Below are 17,357 nucleotides of genomic sequence, written 5' to 3'. Positions count from 1 at the left end.
TGAAAATAAGAGACATGCGAAGGAATTTTACAAAAATAAACACTACAGATCTGAAGCTCTCCCACTACCTGTGTAGACAGCTGGGTCGCCGGTGAGTGAAGAGTTATACAACAAAACTGAACTGTCTCCAAGACCACACACAAGCTGCTTTCCATCTCCTAGACACAAAAATAGAAAGGTAACAGACAAAAACAAAGGCATAATTAGTTAAAAAAATGGCGTTCCTGAGGCGAAAGTCTAAAATAACAACTACAGCACTCTTAAAAACAGGCGTGCACAACTTTATTGTGTTTAACTCCAGGAGTCTACTCTGCTTTGCTGCTGCTATATTGCATCTTTATGTGAGACCACAGGAGAACCAAAATGCAAATAATCAACAGGCAAATGATCGTTAGCCTCTGCTATTAAGTGCTGTTGGTCATGCATAAAGTTGGAAAAGAAACTTTGTGTGCAATGTTAAGCCAATGAAATTACAGAAGGTTACTACAGTGGTATAAGGCTACATTTTATGTAGAAGAAGTTTGACCATAAAAAACACACGTTTAAAGTCTAGTGCGATCGTACCGTTACTCACCTGAGTACTGTAAAGAGTTGACTATGGTTGGAGTTGTGGAAACCATCAAATGAGCGTAAGGCACACTTGGTGCTTCAAAATGTGATGGATACTCATTTAAGAGGCCTTTCCTGTTGAAAAACAGCTCATAGATTTCAAAAGAAGCTACAATGATCTTACTGAGTACTGCTGCATTCTTGAGACTCCGTACTGAAACTGGCAAAATACTTACGTATTTGTGCTAGTTGTTGAGGCAGAGTTGCTTTTCTTCTTAACGTTGGTCTTTGGTCTAAACATTGTCCTACTATAAAAGAGAAATATGCTATAGTTCATAGTCTAATTCTTGAAAAAATCCAATAGAACACACCCTAGTTTTTCATACACAAGGTACTTGACCTGGTCACAAGCAGATTCAGCAACAACATTTATGATCAACATCATGAAAATACTTCCCTAAGGTCCTCTTGTTCCTTCACTACATAATATTGAAACAAAAAAATCTTAAAGGCAAAAAAGCCTTTTATTAAAGTGAGTCTGAGCAGGCCTGTAGGTTCCGTGGAAACGGAATTAAACAGTGTTTAAATAAATATATTATGCTATTGACCTCAGATTCAACTCCAAAGTTACAGCATGGAAGATATTAGGTATGAGCACAATTAGAGTAATTTGCTGTAAGTCACATTTCAAAGCTACAAGAACACAGCCTGAGTAATATTTTAATATAATTATACAAGTTCTTTGTCTTTATTAATTTAGTTCCTAAAATAAATTAAATTGAATTTATATTGGCATAGTTAAATAACAAGAGTTCAGTACATGGAAGTCACATACAGTGAGTCTCAAACACTGTTGTTTCCTCCTTCTTATATAAATCTCATTTGTTTAAAAGACCTCCGACGAATAGGCGAATCTCAACATAACACCGACTGTTACGTAACAGTCGGGGTGTACGCCCCCAATATTTGCATATGCCAGCTTATGTTCAAGCATTAGACAAGGGCAGGACGTCTGGATCTGTGCACAGCTGAATCATTAGACTAGGTAAGCAAGCAAGGACAATAGCGAAAAATGGCAGATGGAGCAATAATAACTGACATGATCCATGATATCATGATATTTTTAGTGATATTTGTAAATTGTCTTTCTAAAAGTTTCGTTAGCATGTTGCTAATGTACTGTTAAATGTGGTTAAAGTTACCATTGTTTCTTACTGTATTCACGGAGACAAGACTGTCGTTATTTTCTTTTTTTTAAACACCTGCAGTCTGTATAATTCATAAACACAACTTAATTCTTTATAAATCTCTCCAACAGTGTGTAATGTTAGCTTTAGCCACAGAGCACTATCAAACTCATTCAGAATCAATGTAAACATCCAAATAAATAATATACTTATGCGATTAGACATGCTGCATGACGAACACTTTGTAAAGAACAATTTTGAGGGTTATATTAGCTGTGTGAACTTTGTTTATGCTGTTAAAGGCAAGCGCGAGCTCCGTGGGTGGGGATCGTGAGCATTTAAAGGGGCCGCAGCCTAAATAGGCTCATATTTAATGATGCCCCAAAATAGGCAGTTAAAAAAATTCATTAAAAAAAATCTATGGGGTATTTTGAGCTGAAACTTCACAGACACATTCAGGGGACACCTTAGACTTATATTACATCTTTTAAAAAGACGTTCCACGGCACCTTTAAGTTTTGACATATGCACCTTTTTAGAAATATCTAAAACACTGAAAGAATGTATTTCACACACTTTCAAAATGTTGTATTCAACAGGGTGCTTGATTTCTTACAACATTCAAAGCCTGAAACCATGCAAACTATATGCATATAAACCTAAAACCTTTAAGTTTGTTAGATGTCTGACCCTAAAATGCATTTCTCTGTGTCTTCTACTGACTTACTGAGGAGCTGCATTGTATCCTGATGACTTCACTTGTGTGTGAAAAACTAAAGCCTGATCCTTCAAACTCTTCTGACAGCTCACACCTAGAAGACAAGAAGAGAACAGGTCACATAATTAAAGGATTAGTCCACTTTCAAATAAAATTTTCCTGATAATTTACTCACCCCCATGTCATCCAAGATGTTCATGTCTTTCTTTCGTCAGTCAAAAAGAAAACAACTGTATATGCTTTATATAAACAAATGGTCGCCTTGCACGTGCTTCCACTTTCCGAATTCTTAAAAAAGCTTACGCTGAATGTCCTACACCTTCCCAAATTAATTTACGTAATGAACGCGGCGCCAGTTCCGTTTTTTTCCGTAAGTAGAATAGGGATTTTTTTCAAAAAATGGCCAATCATTTAGCTAGATCACCTTCATCGTTTAAAGCTCTTTGAAGCTGCACTGAAACTGTAATTTTGACCTTCAACCGTTTGGAGGCCATTGAAGTCCACTAAAAGGAGAATAATCCTGGAATGTTTTCATCAAAAACCTTAATTTCTTTTTGACTGATGAAATAAAAGACATGAACATCTTGGATGACATGGGGGTGAGTAAATTATCAGGAAAATTTTATTTTAAAGTGGACTAATCCTTTAAACTCTGCCTACATGTAGTCTGAACATTATTAACACTATAATTTGAAATACATTTGATGGATTATTGGTTACTCTTTGGTTTACTCTTTGGTCTCTTTCTGCTCACATAATGAAATAATTTCAACTTGCATCAATATTTCTTGCCCATATACTTATTTATTTGGTAAGAAGCTTGACACTGTAGTCAGTTGGTTATTATGTCAAAATATACCCCTTCAGGATGACACAAGATTTTATTTGGGTTTATTTAGTGATACTGAGCAGTTGACTGTACGTTATACCTGACTAAAGAGTCATTGACCACACAATTTATACTAATAGGAGGATCTTATTCAAATAAAAAGTCTTATTACAGTAAAAAGATGTCATATGATCACAAATCACAACCTGAAGAACTGACATTTTTCCAAGTTTCCTTCACTTCAGTGTACTCATTTTTTCCAGGTCCATTAAAGCTAATGCACACTTTTCCAAAAACGTTCCTCTGTCAACCACAGAGTAAATGTATATTCTGAAAAGTGGCTTAGAAATGCAACTATTTCCTAAAGCAGGAGTGTCCAGTCCTGCTCCTGGAGGGCCAATGTCCTGCTGAGTTTAGCTCCAACCTGCACCAACACACTTGCCTGGAAGTTTCTAGTAATCCTGAAAACCTTGATTAGCTGGTTCAGGGGTGTTTATTTAGGATTGGAGCTCTACAGGGTAGTGGCAAGAGCAAGATTGGACACCCCTGTCCTAAAGGGATCAAATAGAAATTTAAAATCAGTAAAATTTGTCATTGTGCATCTTTTTGGACAAAAAAAGTTCCTGTAATGAGTTCAGTCAATCAGAAATCATGTACAGTATTCTTTCATAGCTCATACTTATTACTGTGGTATCCTGAATTGTTTCATTTAACATTGGCAAAAGGTACTGAAACAGTGTATCGAAGAGAAGCAGTGGTTTCGGTTCATTGTCAACAAACCACATCCTGACATAACCCATTCTTCAAGAATGTCACACTGTTCTGAGATCAGCCTGTTATCAGACCTTTAATCACACAGACCCTAAACTACTGGATCCTGACTAGTGCATGTCAAAGCCTGGCAGTATGAAGAAAGAATGAGTTGTCCTAGTTATGGTATTGACTTAGGCCCCAGAAAAAGCTATGGAATAAATTGAAACCTCTAAGGATATGTAACTCTAGTAAGGAAGAGAAATAATGCCCAGTTGGAGATGGAAGAAGAGCCTCCCTTAAGGGAAAGAGAGAGAAATGATGATGATGATGGATTGCTTTTACATCTATTAGACATGCGTATAAGAATCATTATGCAGTTAAAACACACGCAAGAAAGAAAAAAGTGTTTAAAAGGAAATAAAGGAGCTTAAAAAAGTATTTTAAATAATTTATTCTTCTATTCATTTTAATTTTGACAATAGGAGAGAGAAGGGAAGTACTACTGCACGTCAGTATGTAGGCCACATGTTTTGCTGCTTTAATTTTGATAAGAGACTTCTTTTAAAAACATCCTGTATATCTTACTGAACCCAAACTTTTGAATGATAGTGTAGCTTATACTGTAGTATAAATTCATTTTCTCAGTTTATTCTATTTCAAACTTTACAAACATGCTGCCACATTTATTTATTTTTTGTTGTTTTTGGAATAATATGCCGTGATGAATCATGCAAATTAAGACCAAGATCATGTGTTAAGAAAATAAATAGGGTACATTCTGATGTGATGTTGGATTTTGTGACGTAGTTTGGGGCTTGTCTCTTCATTCTGTGGTTATTAAAAACCTGTATCTGTATGACTTCAGACACCAGACGGCATCAGACTGTTTTACTGAAGATAAATATTCAAGAGTGACAGTTTCATTGGACGGTTTCAAAAGTATTTCAAATCAACCCAAATATCTCAAACTGCAGTCTATAAAGAATGCTGCTGTGCCTAATGAGAAGTTTCTTTTGAAAAGCTATATTGTGGTACAGACCTTACGCCAGGCCAGAAAGATTAACATCTTGGACAGTAACTCATTAGCTTCATAAATTTTACCATAGAGGGGTGTCAATGACTTGGTAATCCAAAGGTGGTGATTTATTTATTTGGCAAAAAAATGTGTGTGTGTGTGGTTTTGTGAACTCCAACCTATTTTTCTCTGAGGTTTTGGGTCCTGTTTTGCCAGCTCAGCATTCAGAGGGGACATAGTCATCAGAGGAGAGCTGAAAATGGTGAATATAAAGGGGAAAAAAAGCAGGAAATCAAGTGGGGGGAAAAAACAACATAAATAGACTTCTATTACTGGAAATAATAAAATACAGAGTTTTCCATTGTGGCAGTTGACTCATCAAGAAAACGGTCAAAAGTCTACAACAGACAATATGTCTATTAAAGAAAGTTCTGGCTAAAACCAGAATCAAACATTGAGTAAATTATTCTTGGATAGTGTTTAAAATGATACCCTGCATATCCTTAATCCAAGCACCTCCTGACCATAGGCTGAAAGATAACTGTTGTTACCTGGGCACGACTGAAAGTTGCTCTTCCACAGGGAAGCTCTTTGCCATCCTAAAGCAGAGCTCGTCCAGCCAGGCACTGTTAACCTCAAAAAGCACGACTGAATTCCCAAATAGAGAGGTCACCAAACAACACATCTAACCAGAAAGAGAGGGGATGAGGGTAGTCCTCATGTTATACTGTGTCTCACACAGACCACTTTCCTCCCAGAATGCAAACCACAGCCAAACCTAGTAAAAGCTTTACATATTAAATAATCCAGGCTTTTAGAAACTGTAAACTGCTAATTGCAGGGCTGTAAAAATACCAAAGGTGCTATACATGTGAGCTGTAGAGCGGCTTAAGGTTAACTACAGGAATCATTAAAAAATAGCAAGTAGGACTTCTCTAAAGGTGATCCTCACAGTTTGCCTTTAATATGGAAATGTATTCCAAAAATCATATTACAAATCTATCAAGAGCTGTACAGACATAGAATACTGTAAATCAATAAAATATTGTATTTGTATACACGATGCACAGACGCCAAAAATTTTGCACAGTACTTACATTGCCACCGTGTCCATGGGTGATGGCCCATGATCCTGCCATTGAAATGCTAAGGTCACCTGTCAGGGGAAAATTTGTCACTCAACATTTCAAAAGATCTAAAACAAATTCAAGTGACATTTAGATATAACCAGGCAAATATTTAATAACTACAGTATTTCTGTCTCAGACATTCTGAACTTGATTTTGGTTTGGAATAAATCTGAACAAAGCCATTATGTTAAGATTAAGAACTAGTTTGACCAACTAGCAGTAAGTTAAGGGTAATCGGTCTTACTTTTCGGTATCAAATTAGACTAATCTAGGTTTTTTATGTAGCTGACATAAAAAAAAAGTTACGAACAGTCTAGAAGAAAAATATTTGATGACTAACTTGTAAGACTAGTCTTAACAGTTTATGCAGTCAGCCACAGGATAAATTAATGTATTTGAAAGAAGACAAACAGTCATTCTCAACCCTCAGAAACCCAAGCATTTATATTGATGGAGGCTTTTTCCCGGTTTAAAAGCATTTCTTGGAAGCCACTTGTTATTAAAAAAAAATATGATGTTTATGCATATTTTTTAGATGAATTTTGTTTTGAGGTTGCAAGATACTACCAATGTTATCATTAAGTGTACAAGTACAAATGCACTGACATTTTAAGTTTCATAATCCTGGAATATTTCAAGCTACAACACTGAAACCTTAATTGGTTTACTCATAGCAGCCCGCTGACACTCTCAAGATTTGTTAGGTTGTGAAAGTGAAAATTATTGATCTATCATTTACTGAATGTGCTCTGTTGCACAATGCATAACATGAAAATGGTTGATCACTATGACCCACTGTTGCATTTATTTGTATTATATTTAAATGTAAATTTTTTAATATGTTGCCATTTTCTGCTAATAAACATACCAGGAACTGAGATAAAAATATAACAGGTCAAAAATATACTTGACAAATGGGTAAAATTGAACCTAAAACATGTTTAAATATCTGCAAGAGTTAAGTGAATACTTATTATGCCTTTGAGTGGAAGAATCATGAGAAGCTCTGAAGTATCCAGGTCAAGCAGATACAGCCCATCAGTACTTCCGATCCACACACAACTTCCTCAATGGAAAAAGTACAAAGAGGACACTGTTTGCCAAAAGACACTAAAAGGAACTAAGGCCTGGTTAATGTAACTGAGTACAACAGAAACAAAATGAACAGAAAAAAGATCTCTATTGTATAGGCCTATTGAAGTAATTCAAACCCACAAAGTCTAGAGACCATCAATGAAAGCCTGTAATAATAAACTGAATATACAGTGGCAGACTCTATGATTAGAGATTGCACAAGCTTACTCTAAAGGAGAACTGCATTAAAGCTTTAAAAAACATGATTTAAGTCGGTGTTCAAACCTGTCTTATTGCAGTGCAAATCATAAAGTGACAGGGGTCAAGGGTAATTTCTCATGTCCAACAAACTAGAGTTGTTGGGGAAATGTTGTTTTCTATGAATCACTGGGACAGTGTGAAGAATTCATACACAGTTACAACTAAACATGAGAGTGTAAAAGAAGAAATTCAATTCATATATTTTATTTTTTTAATAAAATGAAAGGTTTTTGCCCATGTTGAAAGTGGTTAGTATCAGAGGGTTAGTTCACCCAAAAATGAAAATTATGTCATTTATTACTCACCCTCATCTCATTCCACACCACACCCGTAAGACCTTCATTCATCTTCAGATCACAAATTAAGATATTTTTGATCAAATCCGATGACACTCCCTTTTTCAATGCCCAGAAAGCTACTAAAAACATATTTAAAACAGTTCATGTGACTACAGTGGTTAATATTATAAAGGGACGAGAATACCGACTACCTTCATGTCCTCCTTCACTACATCCATAAACCTCCTCTTTGGTCTTCCTCTCGACCTCCTGCCTGGCAGCTCTAACCTCAGCATCCTTTTACCGATATATTCACTCTCCCTCCTCTGAACATGTCCAAACCATCTCAACCTGGCCTCTCTGACTTTGTGTCCAAAACATCTCACATGTGCTGTCCCTCTTATGTACTCATTCCTGATCCTATCCATCCTTGTCACTCCCAAAGAGAACCTCAACATCTTCAGCTCTGCTACCTCGAACTCTTCCTCCTGTCTTTTCCTCAACGCAACGGTCTCCAAACCATTCAACATCGCTGGTCTCACTGCAGTCCTGTACACCTTTCCTTTCATTCTTGCTGGTACTCTTTTATCACATAACAGACCTGACACTTTTCTCCACCCATTCCAACCTGCCTGCACACGCTTCTTCACCTCTTTTCCACACTCCCCATTGCTCTGGACTGTTGACCCCAAGTACTTAAAATCCTGCACCTTCTTTACTTCTTCTCCCTGTAACCTCACTGTTCCACTTGGTTCCCTCTCATTCACACACATGTATTCTGTCTTGCTGCGACTAACCTTCATTCCTCTTCTCTCCAGAGCAAACCTCCACCTCTCTAGACTTTCCTCCATCTGCTCCCTGCTCTCACTACAGATCACAATGTCATCCGCAAACATCATAGTCCATGGTGATTCCTGTCTGACCTCATCTGTCAGCCTGTCCATCACCACTATAAACAAGAAGGACGAGAATACTTTTTGTGTATCAAAAAAAAAAAAATTCAACAATATTTCAAAACACTGCTTCATGAAGCTTCGCAGCTTTATGAACCTTTTGTTTCGAATCAGTGGTTTGGAGCGTGTATCAAACTGCCAATGTCATGTGAACTATTGAAGTTTCAAAACACTTAGATGTAACAAAACCTCATTTATCGTGTGATTTTGGCGCTCTGAACCACTGATTCGAAACGTAAAGCTTCGAAGCTTCATGAAGCAGTGTTTTGAAATCACCCAACATTAGATATTGTTGAATAAAGTCACCATTTTGTTTTGTTTTTTGGGGCAGAAAAAGTATTCTCGTCACTTTTTAATATTAAGGTTGAACCTCTGTAGTCACATGAACCGTTTTAAAATATGCTTTTAGTAGCTTTCTGGGCATTGAAAAAGGGATTGTTCTTGCTGGCGATGCAGGCCTCACTGAGCCATTGGATTTGATCAAAAATATCTTAATTTGTGTTCCAAAGATGAACGAAGCTCTTACGGGTGTGGAATGACATGAGGGTGAGTAATAAATGACATAATTTTCATTTTTGGGTGAACTAACCTTTTAATGCTTTGGAAAACGAAGTCATTTTTGTGACGTTGCCTATTCCACTGAAGACTATTTAGGTGTGCAATTATTGCTCCCAACAGTGTTTACAACATATTTTACAAATTTCATATAATGATTATTTTCATATCATGCTAAAGGTCTCAGGTTCAGCTCTGAAGTCCCTTGGAGAGAATTCAGATAGTGCCCCTCCTCACTCTGACTAACTTAAAAACCTATGATTGGCCAGTGAGTTCAAGAGATCAACAGACATGTCTGTGATTGGCTTCACTGCTCATCACCGCGACAACAAGTTGTAAAAGACACAAACTTATATGCACTGGACCGATTGCCAAATCTGTTCCGCCAATATGCTATTATTAAAGTATCAACTGAGGTATGAACTTAGCCCACTCTAGCACCCCCGTAGAAACAGTCATGCCTCTCTTGCAGCATCCGCCTCTGTCATTTTGCGCTAGGAAACCGCCTATGTCGCCTATGCCACGGTCCGGCCCTGGAAGTCAGGGACTAAAAGCATGACATAACCTAACCAGAATTGAAAAATGGTCAACTACAAATTAAAATATTGTGGTATATGTGCAATCTAACCTTCCCATGTCGGCCTTGCATCATTTCTCACCCTAAAAATTCCACAACTGCACAACCAGATAAAGGAGAACAACAAAAACAGGTCAAAGACAGACCTCTGCTGCAGGCTCGCATGGCCGGACTGTGGTCTCTGTGCCCAGATTCTCAGAACAGGCTTTGCTGTCTCCACTGTTCCTCTCACATCATTACGAGTCGTTCCTAGAAAATCATACAGATGAAGCTTAGTGAGATCTTTTTCACTTGAAGCAGATGTATCGTTTTCCACAGTGAGGTAGGCACATGAAAAACAGTAGTCATACACAGTCTGAATTGTGTTTTTTTTTCTAACCATCTGCTCTATTTTGAGGTGGGTTGATTTTCCTGAGGTTTCTCTCATGCTTCTGTTCAAGCTTCAAAAGGTCCAGTTTTGTCAACAAGCGACATTTGTGATCCACAGGGAGAGTGTAGCACCAAAGCTTAAATCACAGAGATTCCAACATAAATAAAGTGATGTATGGATACACAAAAGAGGCCTAAAGTGTTTGTGTGTATATATGAGTCACCTGTCCATCACCAGACCCTGTGATGAACTGACTGTTTTGCTCCATGAAGAACAGACTAAGCAATGGATACGCTGTGAAACAAAAACATCTTCACTACATATTCTCTACATTTACAGGCTATAATGAGCGAAGAACTTCAATTTCTGTTGCATAAATATTGGTGTTAGAAATTATACACCGACCTGATAGAACAGCAGATTCAAAGAGAATATCCAGCTTCCTCACATCCCATATCTGTTAGAAAAAAAGAAAGCCATAAAAATAATAATAATATATATATATATACACACTACCGCTCAAAAGTTTGGGATCGGTAAGATTTTTAATGTTTTTAAAAGAAGTTTCGTCTGCTCACCAAGGGTGCATTTACTTAATTAAAAATACAGTAAAAACAGTAATATTGTGAAATATTATTACAATTTAAAATTACTGTTTTCTATTTGAAAATATTTTATTTTTATTTATTCTCGTGTTGGCAAATCTGAATTTTCAACATCATTACTCCAGTCTTCAGTGTCACATGATCCTTCAGAAATCATTCTAATATGTCAATTTGCTGCTCAAAAAACTATTTTTTTTTTCAGGATTATTTGATGAATAGAAAGTTCAAACGAACAGTGTTTAGATTAACTTTTTTTTATTAATCCCCGAAGGGAAATTCACATGCCACAGCAAGCTCAACACACAGAATAATAAATGGAAAAAAATAAAAAAAATAAATAATAATAATAATAATAAAATTACAAACAATCACAACAGATTGTGCACAATAACCTGAGCAACTACATTATACACTGCACCACACTGGTTTAGTTTTAAGCATATAAAGTACACAGTCCACATCAATACACAATCAGATTTCTAACAATTATCTTGTATAGCACTGGTTGTAAAATCTAATGGCTGTTGGTAAAAAGGACCTTCTGTAACGTTCCTTATAACACCTAGGTTGAATTAATCTTGAACTAAAAGAACTCTCGCAAGCATGAACGAAATCATAAAGAGGATGGCATTCATGATTCATTATGTTAGTCAGTTTGTCAGTCATTCTAACCTGAGCTATGTCATCTATAGTGGGAAACACACACCCCACAACCGAACCTGCTTTCTTAATTAGCTTATTAAGTTTGTTTTTCTCCCTCTCCACAAGTCCTCCTCCCCAGCAGGTAACACCATACAAATTCACAGATGACACAACAGAGGCATAGAAAGTCTTCAACAATGCTTGACATACACCAAAGGATCTAAGTCTCCTTAATAAATGAATACAACTCTGACCTTTTTTATAGATTTGTGTTGTGTTGTCAGACCAGTCGAGCTTATTGTTCAGATAAACACCCAAGTACTTATATGATGTGACAATCTCAATATCTGACTCGTATAAAATTTTTTATCTGAAATCTAATCTTTTGTAACATTATAAATGTCTTTACTGTCACTTTTGATTGATTTAATGCATCCTTGCTGAATAAAAGTATTAATTTCTTTAATTTCTTTTCAAAAAAATAAAAATAAAAATTCTTACTGACCCCAAACTTTTGAACGGTAGTGCAAAATGTTACAAAAGCTTTGTATTTTAGATAAATGCTGTTCTTTTGAACTTTCTATTCATCAAGGAATCCTGAAAAAAAAAGTACACTGTTTTCAACATTGATGATAATAACAAATATTTCTTGAGGAACTAATCATCATATTAGAGTGATTTCTGAAGGATCATGTGACACTAAAGACTGGAGTAACGATGCTGAAAATTCAACTTTGCCAACACGAGAATAAATTACTTTGTAAAATATATTCAAATAGAAAACAGTTATTTTAAATTGTAATAATTTTTTACAATATTACTGTTTTTACTGTATTTTTAATTAAATGAATTAAGCCTTGGTGATATATATATATATATATATATATATATATATATATATATATATATATATATATATATATATATATATATATAAAATGACAAAATTGAATGGGGACAGTAAGTTGTTTTAATATTTCATTGCGAAGCCATTACTGCAGTCTATGTTGATTTGGAGCTCAAGAAACATTTTTTATCTTTATCATTATTTTATTATCAATGCTGAAAATATTTGTGCTGTTTAATATTTTACATCTATATCTACATTTTTTCCAGGATTCTTTGATGAATAAATAGCAAAACTTACTGACCCCAAACTTTTGAATAATAGTGTGCATGAACACAATTATTAGAATTATTAGTGTGCACAAACACCATATTAGAAAATCCATATTTAAGACAGGTACAGTCATGTTGTCTTGGTTTGTATCGTATCTGTAGTACCTTAAATGTTCTGTCTTCTGAGACTGAGATGAGAAGATTAGCGTCCCACGGACAGAACTCTGATGCAGTCACAGGACCAAGATGAGCTTTCAACACTCCAAGCACTTCCTCTTTCTATAGGAAACACAAATATGGTAGCCCCAATTATTTATTTGTCTTAATGGGAAATATGTTTATTGTTTTTATAATTTCAAAGAAAGGTGTTTTACTACATACAGCAAAGACGATTGTACATTTTGAAATTAATAAAATGTTTTTTTTTTCTTATATAAAAGACAGAAGTCAACGGGAGGCTTATTCAGATTTTTTTGTACACTGATTTACTGCTGGTTTCATGCGAGTATTTCAATGTTATCTCTCATCTTTATGAGCTGGTCAATCATAGTCTCGAGTAACGGAATGTTCTGCATGCAGGCCTTGTTCAGCGTTTCATCTGGAGATGGGTCAAAAAGGCATTTTTTTTTTCTCTTTTACTGTTTCAGCATAACTGCTTTTGTTTTCAATTTACTGAACAAAAAATTGTGTGTATCTTATTTCATACCTCTGCATTCAACAGAAACACTCTGGAGCCTGAGCATACTGCCACTTTCGCACTCAGTGGACATAGGGACAGATGCACCACCCTGCCGAGCAATGTGCCAACAACTCTACCCGAGGCAATTACACCTGGAACACAGATGTCATGGTTGTGTGAAAAAATGACAGACAGAGAATAATGGCTACATTCTTGAGTGGCACTGTTTCATATTTCCGGATGATTTTGAGTCCAGACGAGCAGATTGTTTTAATCTGTTTTTGAATCTAGGTCTATGGGTTCTTATTACCTTCTTTGATTTGTCTGTAGCAGCGAGCGATGTCCCAGACAATTACATAATCTTCAGAAGCACTACAGAGGATGAGACGATCACTCACTGTCCCAAACACCATGGCAGACACATCGCAATGGTGACCAGTAAGTTCCAAGGGAGACTACATGAAACATTAAAATTAGTTTTATGTTTAATCCTCAATATATTTGATAAAAGTACAGTAAACATTGTAATAACGTAAGATATTATTACAATTAAAAAAACTCTTCTATTTTATGAAAAAAAAAAAATTTTTTTTGAAAGAAGTCTTGTGCTTCTCACCAAGGCTGCAGTTATTTTATCGGCAATACTGTAAAAACAGTAATATTCTGAAATATTTGAATATATTTTACAATGTAATTTATTCCTGTGATTTATTCCAGTCTTCAGTGTCACATTATCCTTCAGAAATTATTCTAATATACTGATTTGCTGCTCAAGAAACATTTCTTATTATTATCAGTGTTAAAAAAGGTGTTGCTGCTTAATATTTTGGTGGAAATTGTGATATATTTTTGTAGGATTCTCTGATGAATAGAAAGTTTAAAAGGACAGCATTTATTTGAAATCTTTTATAACATTATAAATGTCTTTTGTGCCATGTTTGATCAATTTAAAGTGTCCTTTCTGTATAAAAGTATTAAATTAATTTTACAGTAGAGTATCATCACAGTTTTCACAAAAATAAGAAGCAGCACAACCTTTTTCAACATTGAGCACCAAAGCATATTAGAATGATTTCAGATGGATCATGTGACACTTAAGACTGGAGTAATGGCAACCTTGCCATCACAGGAATAATGTACATTTAAAAATATATTTAAATAAATAAATACATTTAATATGTTATTTTAAACTGTAATAATAATGCACATTATTATTATTTATTTATTTAATTTTTAAATCCTTTATCCTTAGTAAGCATAAGAGACATCTTTCAAAAACATTAACCACAGGTTTCACAGATAAGGCTTAAACCTAGTCCCAGACTAAAATGCATGTTTGAGCTATTTTGAAAGCAACTTGCATTGACATATTTTAAAATATGTCAGTGTCATTGTTTTGTCTCAAGATACAAACCAATAATGTTTTTTTTTCCCCAAAGCACCTTTATAAAAGCTACTTAAAGGGACAGTTCATCCAAAAATGAAAATTTGATGTTTATCTGCTTACCCCCTGGGCATCCAAGATGTAGGTGACTTTGTTTCTTCAGTAGAACACAAATGATGATTTTTAACTCGAACCATTGCTGTCTGTCGGTCTTATAATACGAGTCAATGGTAACACAATTTATAAGACAAATCCAAATTAAACCCTGCGGCTCGTGACGACACATTGATGTCCTAAGACACGAAACGATCGGTTTGTGTGAGAAAACGAACAGTATTTATATTATTTTTTACCTCTAATACACCACTATGTCCAACTGCATTCAGCACTCGTTTAGTGAGGTCTGATCGCGCTCTGACAATGGCAGTGATGTCTCACGCATATACTTAAATGAGTGCTAGACATCACTTCAGTTGTAAACATCAAATTTTCATTTTTGGGTGAACTATCCCTTTAAATGTCCTTATTGAACCGAGGCCTACTCCTGGTTTAATCAAAGACTTGTCTGTGAAACCAGGCCTATGGCTCATTGTAGTATTCATTGAAAATAGATGCAGAAAGACCTCCTGGTTGTTGTTTTCATAAATCCTTATATTCTTGTCCTCCCATGGGACAGCACAGTGGGAAAGGCAGCAGCTCAGCTGCAGGTGGGACACTGGCTTATTGCAAGTTACAGTGAACCTCTCAACAAAACACTGCTCTGAGGTCACAGCAGCCATGGAGTCCCCAATAGTCACCTGTAACAACAAATGAGAAAGTCTCAATATAAAACAGTGCTTGAGTGTTTAGCAGGAAAGAATGACATCTAACAAGCCTAGTTAAAGGGTAACATTACATTCCATGAATAGGGTACACTAATGGTGTCCCATGAGATTTTATAAAGCAGTAGTTGATAAGAAAAGTTTTTTTTTTTGTGTGTGTGAGACCTATTATGTCATATCATATAACATTAAATTACTCATGCATGAAAAACGGACATGGTGAAACACAGTAATTCCTCTCTTAAAACTGGGATTTGTTTTGTCCCATTATTCTTGAATGTATTTTTAACATAATCTTTTAAATTAATATTCAATTCACTGGAACAAAAATCGAATTTTCATTTAACTTTAATTACCACAAGTGTAATATTCAGTTGTGTACAATCCTATTCCCGCATAATTATCACGACCCAGAAATAACATCATTTGAACCATTTTCTCAATTCTTAGACAAATTGCTATTTTAACTGTCTTTAATTTATAAGCTATTATAAACTAGCTAGCCCATGAGGGAAATCTTGAATTTTAGCTTTAAAAATCTCAACTCTTGTCATCTTCTTAAGGTTACACACCTGTTTCCACTTTGTTGAAAACTAGCTCTGCGTTTTTTGAGTAATAGGCCGTGTTTTGTACACTGGATTCGTGAAAAGTGCCAATGACATCAGCTTCAAAATGACGTTTATTCCGTTCATCACTCACCTGAAAGTAAAATGCGCTGCTGTTTAAGTAACGTTATTACAAAAGTAACCACACATATGGTTTATTCATATATGTGAAGTTCAAACATTCATGCATTTATGTTTTTGGCCTGTGACCCAGTAGTAACTGCGTCCTTGTTGCTTTGGAAACGGGAGCTTTTCGGGACGGCACACCAGAAGGGACAAATGCTAACGTTTCTACTGTTGGTTTGCGGGTGAAGGCGATTGTTTTAATAATTAATTCATTTTTGAGTATAGTGTACAGTGAAACAAATACATGGCTGTGGGAGTTTTGTGTCTCTGGCTTATTCCAAATATTATTTCATGTCTACAATTACAATTCATTATAACAACGTGATAATATGAATCTAATTCTAATATGAAGACTGACGACTTTACTGGGATCATCCGTATTATTCGTAGCGCAGCGGATCTGTAGCCTCTGATTTATTATTTACACAAACTGCCCAATTTACACAAACTTATAGAAAACACTGTATTAGGGAATCAATCTTCTATTCAACAATGCCCTCTGGTGGCGAACTGCAGTCAGTCGGTCAATACACATTGATATTGAGTTACAATGAAAAATTATAAAAAATAAATAAGTGAAAAAAATCAGTAGTAGTAGTATATATAAATAATATATAAAACAGGTTTTGTTTAGTTAAGTTATTGTATATCTATATCTTAATCCAGGCTCACTACAGAAATCTTAATACATTGGGATAAATTTAGATAATCCACATTAGTTAATATAAAATTATACATTTTAGCATGTTGTCAATACTTTTATCATCATATTCACAATAACAAACGCCGTCTTTAACAAAGTTATATAAAATAGATTAAATGTTTCCAATTTTTAGAACAGTTTGACAAATGAACTCTATGACTCTTCTATCGTTTCACGGAGAAAAAAAAACACATTTCTTTATCACAAAAAGAGTATTTAATCCTATTTGAACGTTACAATGATGTCTATGGTTACAAATGCTGAATGATGTTTTAGCAACAAAACTGTCTGCGAGTTCCCGCCCATATCTGTTTTCCGCCAATGAATCTCAGCCAAACACACTGAACTATCCAATCAGCAAAGCGTTATATACATATGCCAGAGATTTTGACACGCCTTTAATATCCATCGACCAATCAGTCTA

General features: G+C 35.4%; 1 protein-coding gene across 1 annotated transcript in view; it reads right to left on the bottom strand.

Annotated features, from left to right (window-relative positions):
* The window catches only part of wdr27 (WD repeat domain 27), a 68,975-nt gene extending 53,518 nt beyond the window's left edge, over positions 1-15,457 (bottom strand). The window contains exons 1-17 of the mRNA XM_067385381.1: positions 15,302-15,457; positions 13,605-13,749; positions 13,322-13,446; positions 12,781-12,894; positions 10,655-10,706; positions 10,473-10,543; positions 10,259-10,385; positions 10,026-10,128; positions 9,118-9,119; positions 7,161-7,247; positions 6,149-6,207; positions 5,603-5,736; positions 5,231-5,304; positions 2,464-2,548; positions 786-857; positions 575-684; positions 69-158 (exon numbers count right to left, since the gene is read on the bottom strand). Of these exons, the coding sequence (XP_067241482.1) occupies positions 69-158; positions 575-684; positions 786-857; positions 2,464-2,548; positions 5,231-5,304; positions 5,603-5,736; positions 6,149-6,207; positions 7,161-7,247; positions 9,118-9,119; positions 10,026-10,128; positions 10,259-10,385; positions 10,473-10,543; positions 10,655-10,706; positions 12,781-12,894; positions 13,322-13,446; positions 13,605-13,749; positions 15,302-15,457 (1,606 nt within the window). The remainder of the gene's footprint in view (positions 1-68; positions 159-574; positions 685-785; positions 858-2,463; positions 2,549-5,230; positions 5,305-5,602; positions 5,737-6,148; positions 6,208-7,160; positions 7,248-9,117; positions 9,120-10,025; positions 10,129-10,258; positions 10,386-10,472; positions 10,544-10,654; positions 10,707-12,780; positions 12,895-13,321; positions 13,447-13,604; positions 13,750-15,301) is intronic.
* Between the last annotated feature and the right edge of the window lie 1,900 nt (positions 15,458-17,357).

Source organism: Chanodichthys erythropterus, chromosome 5, assembly GCF_024489055.1.
Source record: "Chanodichthys erythropterus isolate Z2021 chromosome 5, ASM2448905v1, whole genome shotgun sequence".
In the NCBI taxonomy this organism is placed as follows: domain Eukaryota; kingdom Metazoa; phylum Chordata; class Actinopteri; order Cypriniformes; family Xenocyprididae; genus Chanodichthys; species Chanodichthys erythropterus.
This window is presented reverse-complemented; position numbering and strand designations above follow the sequence as displayed.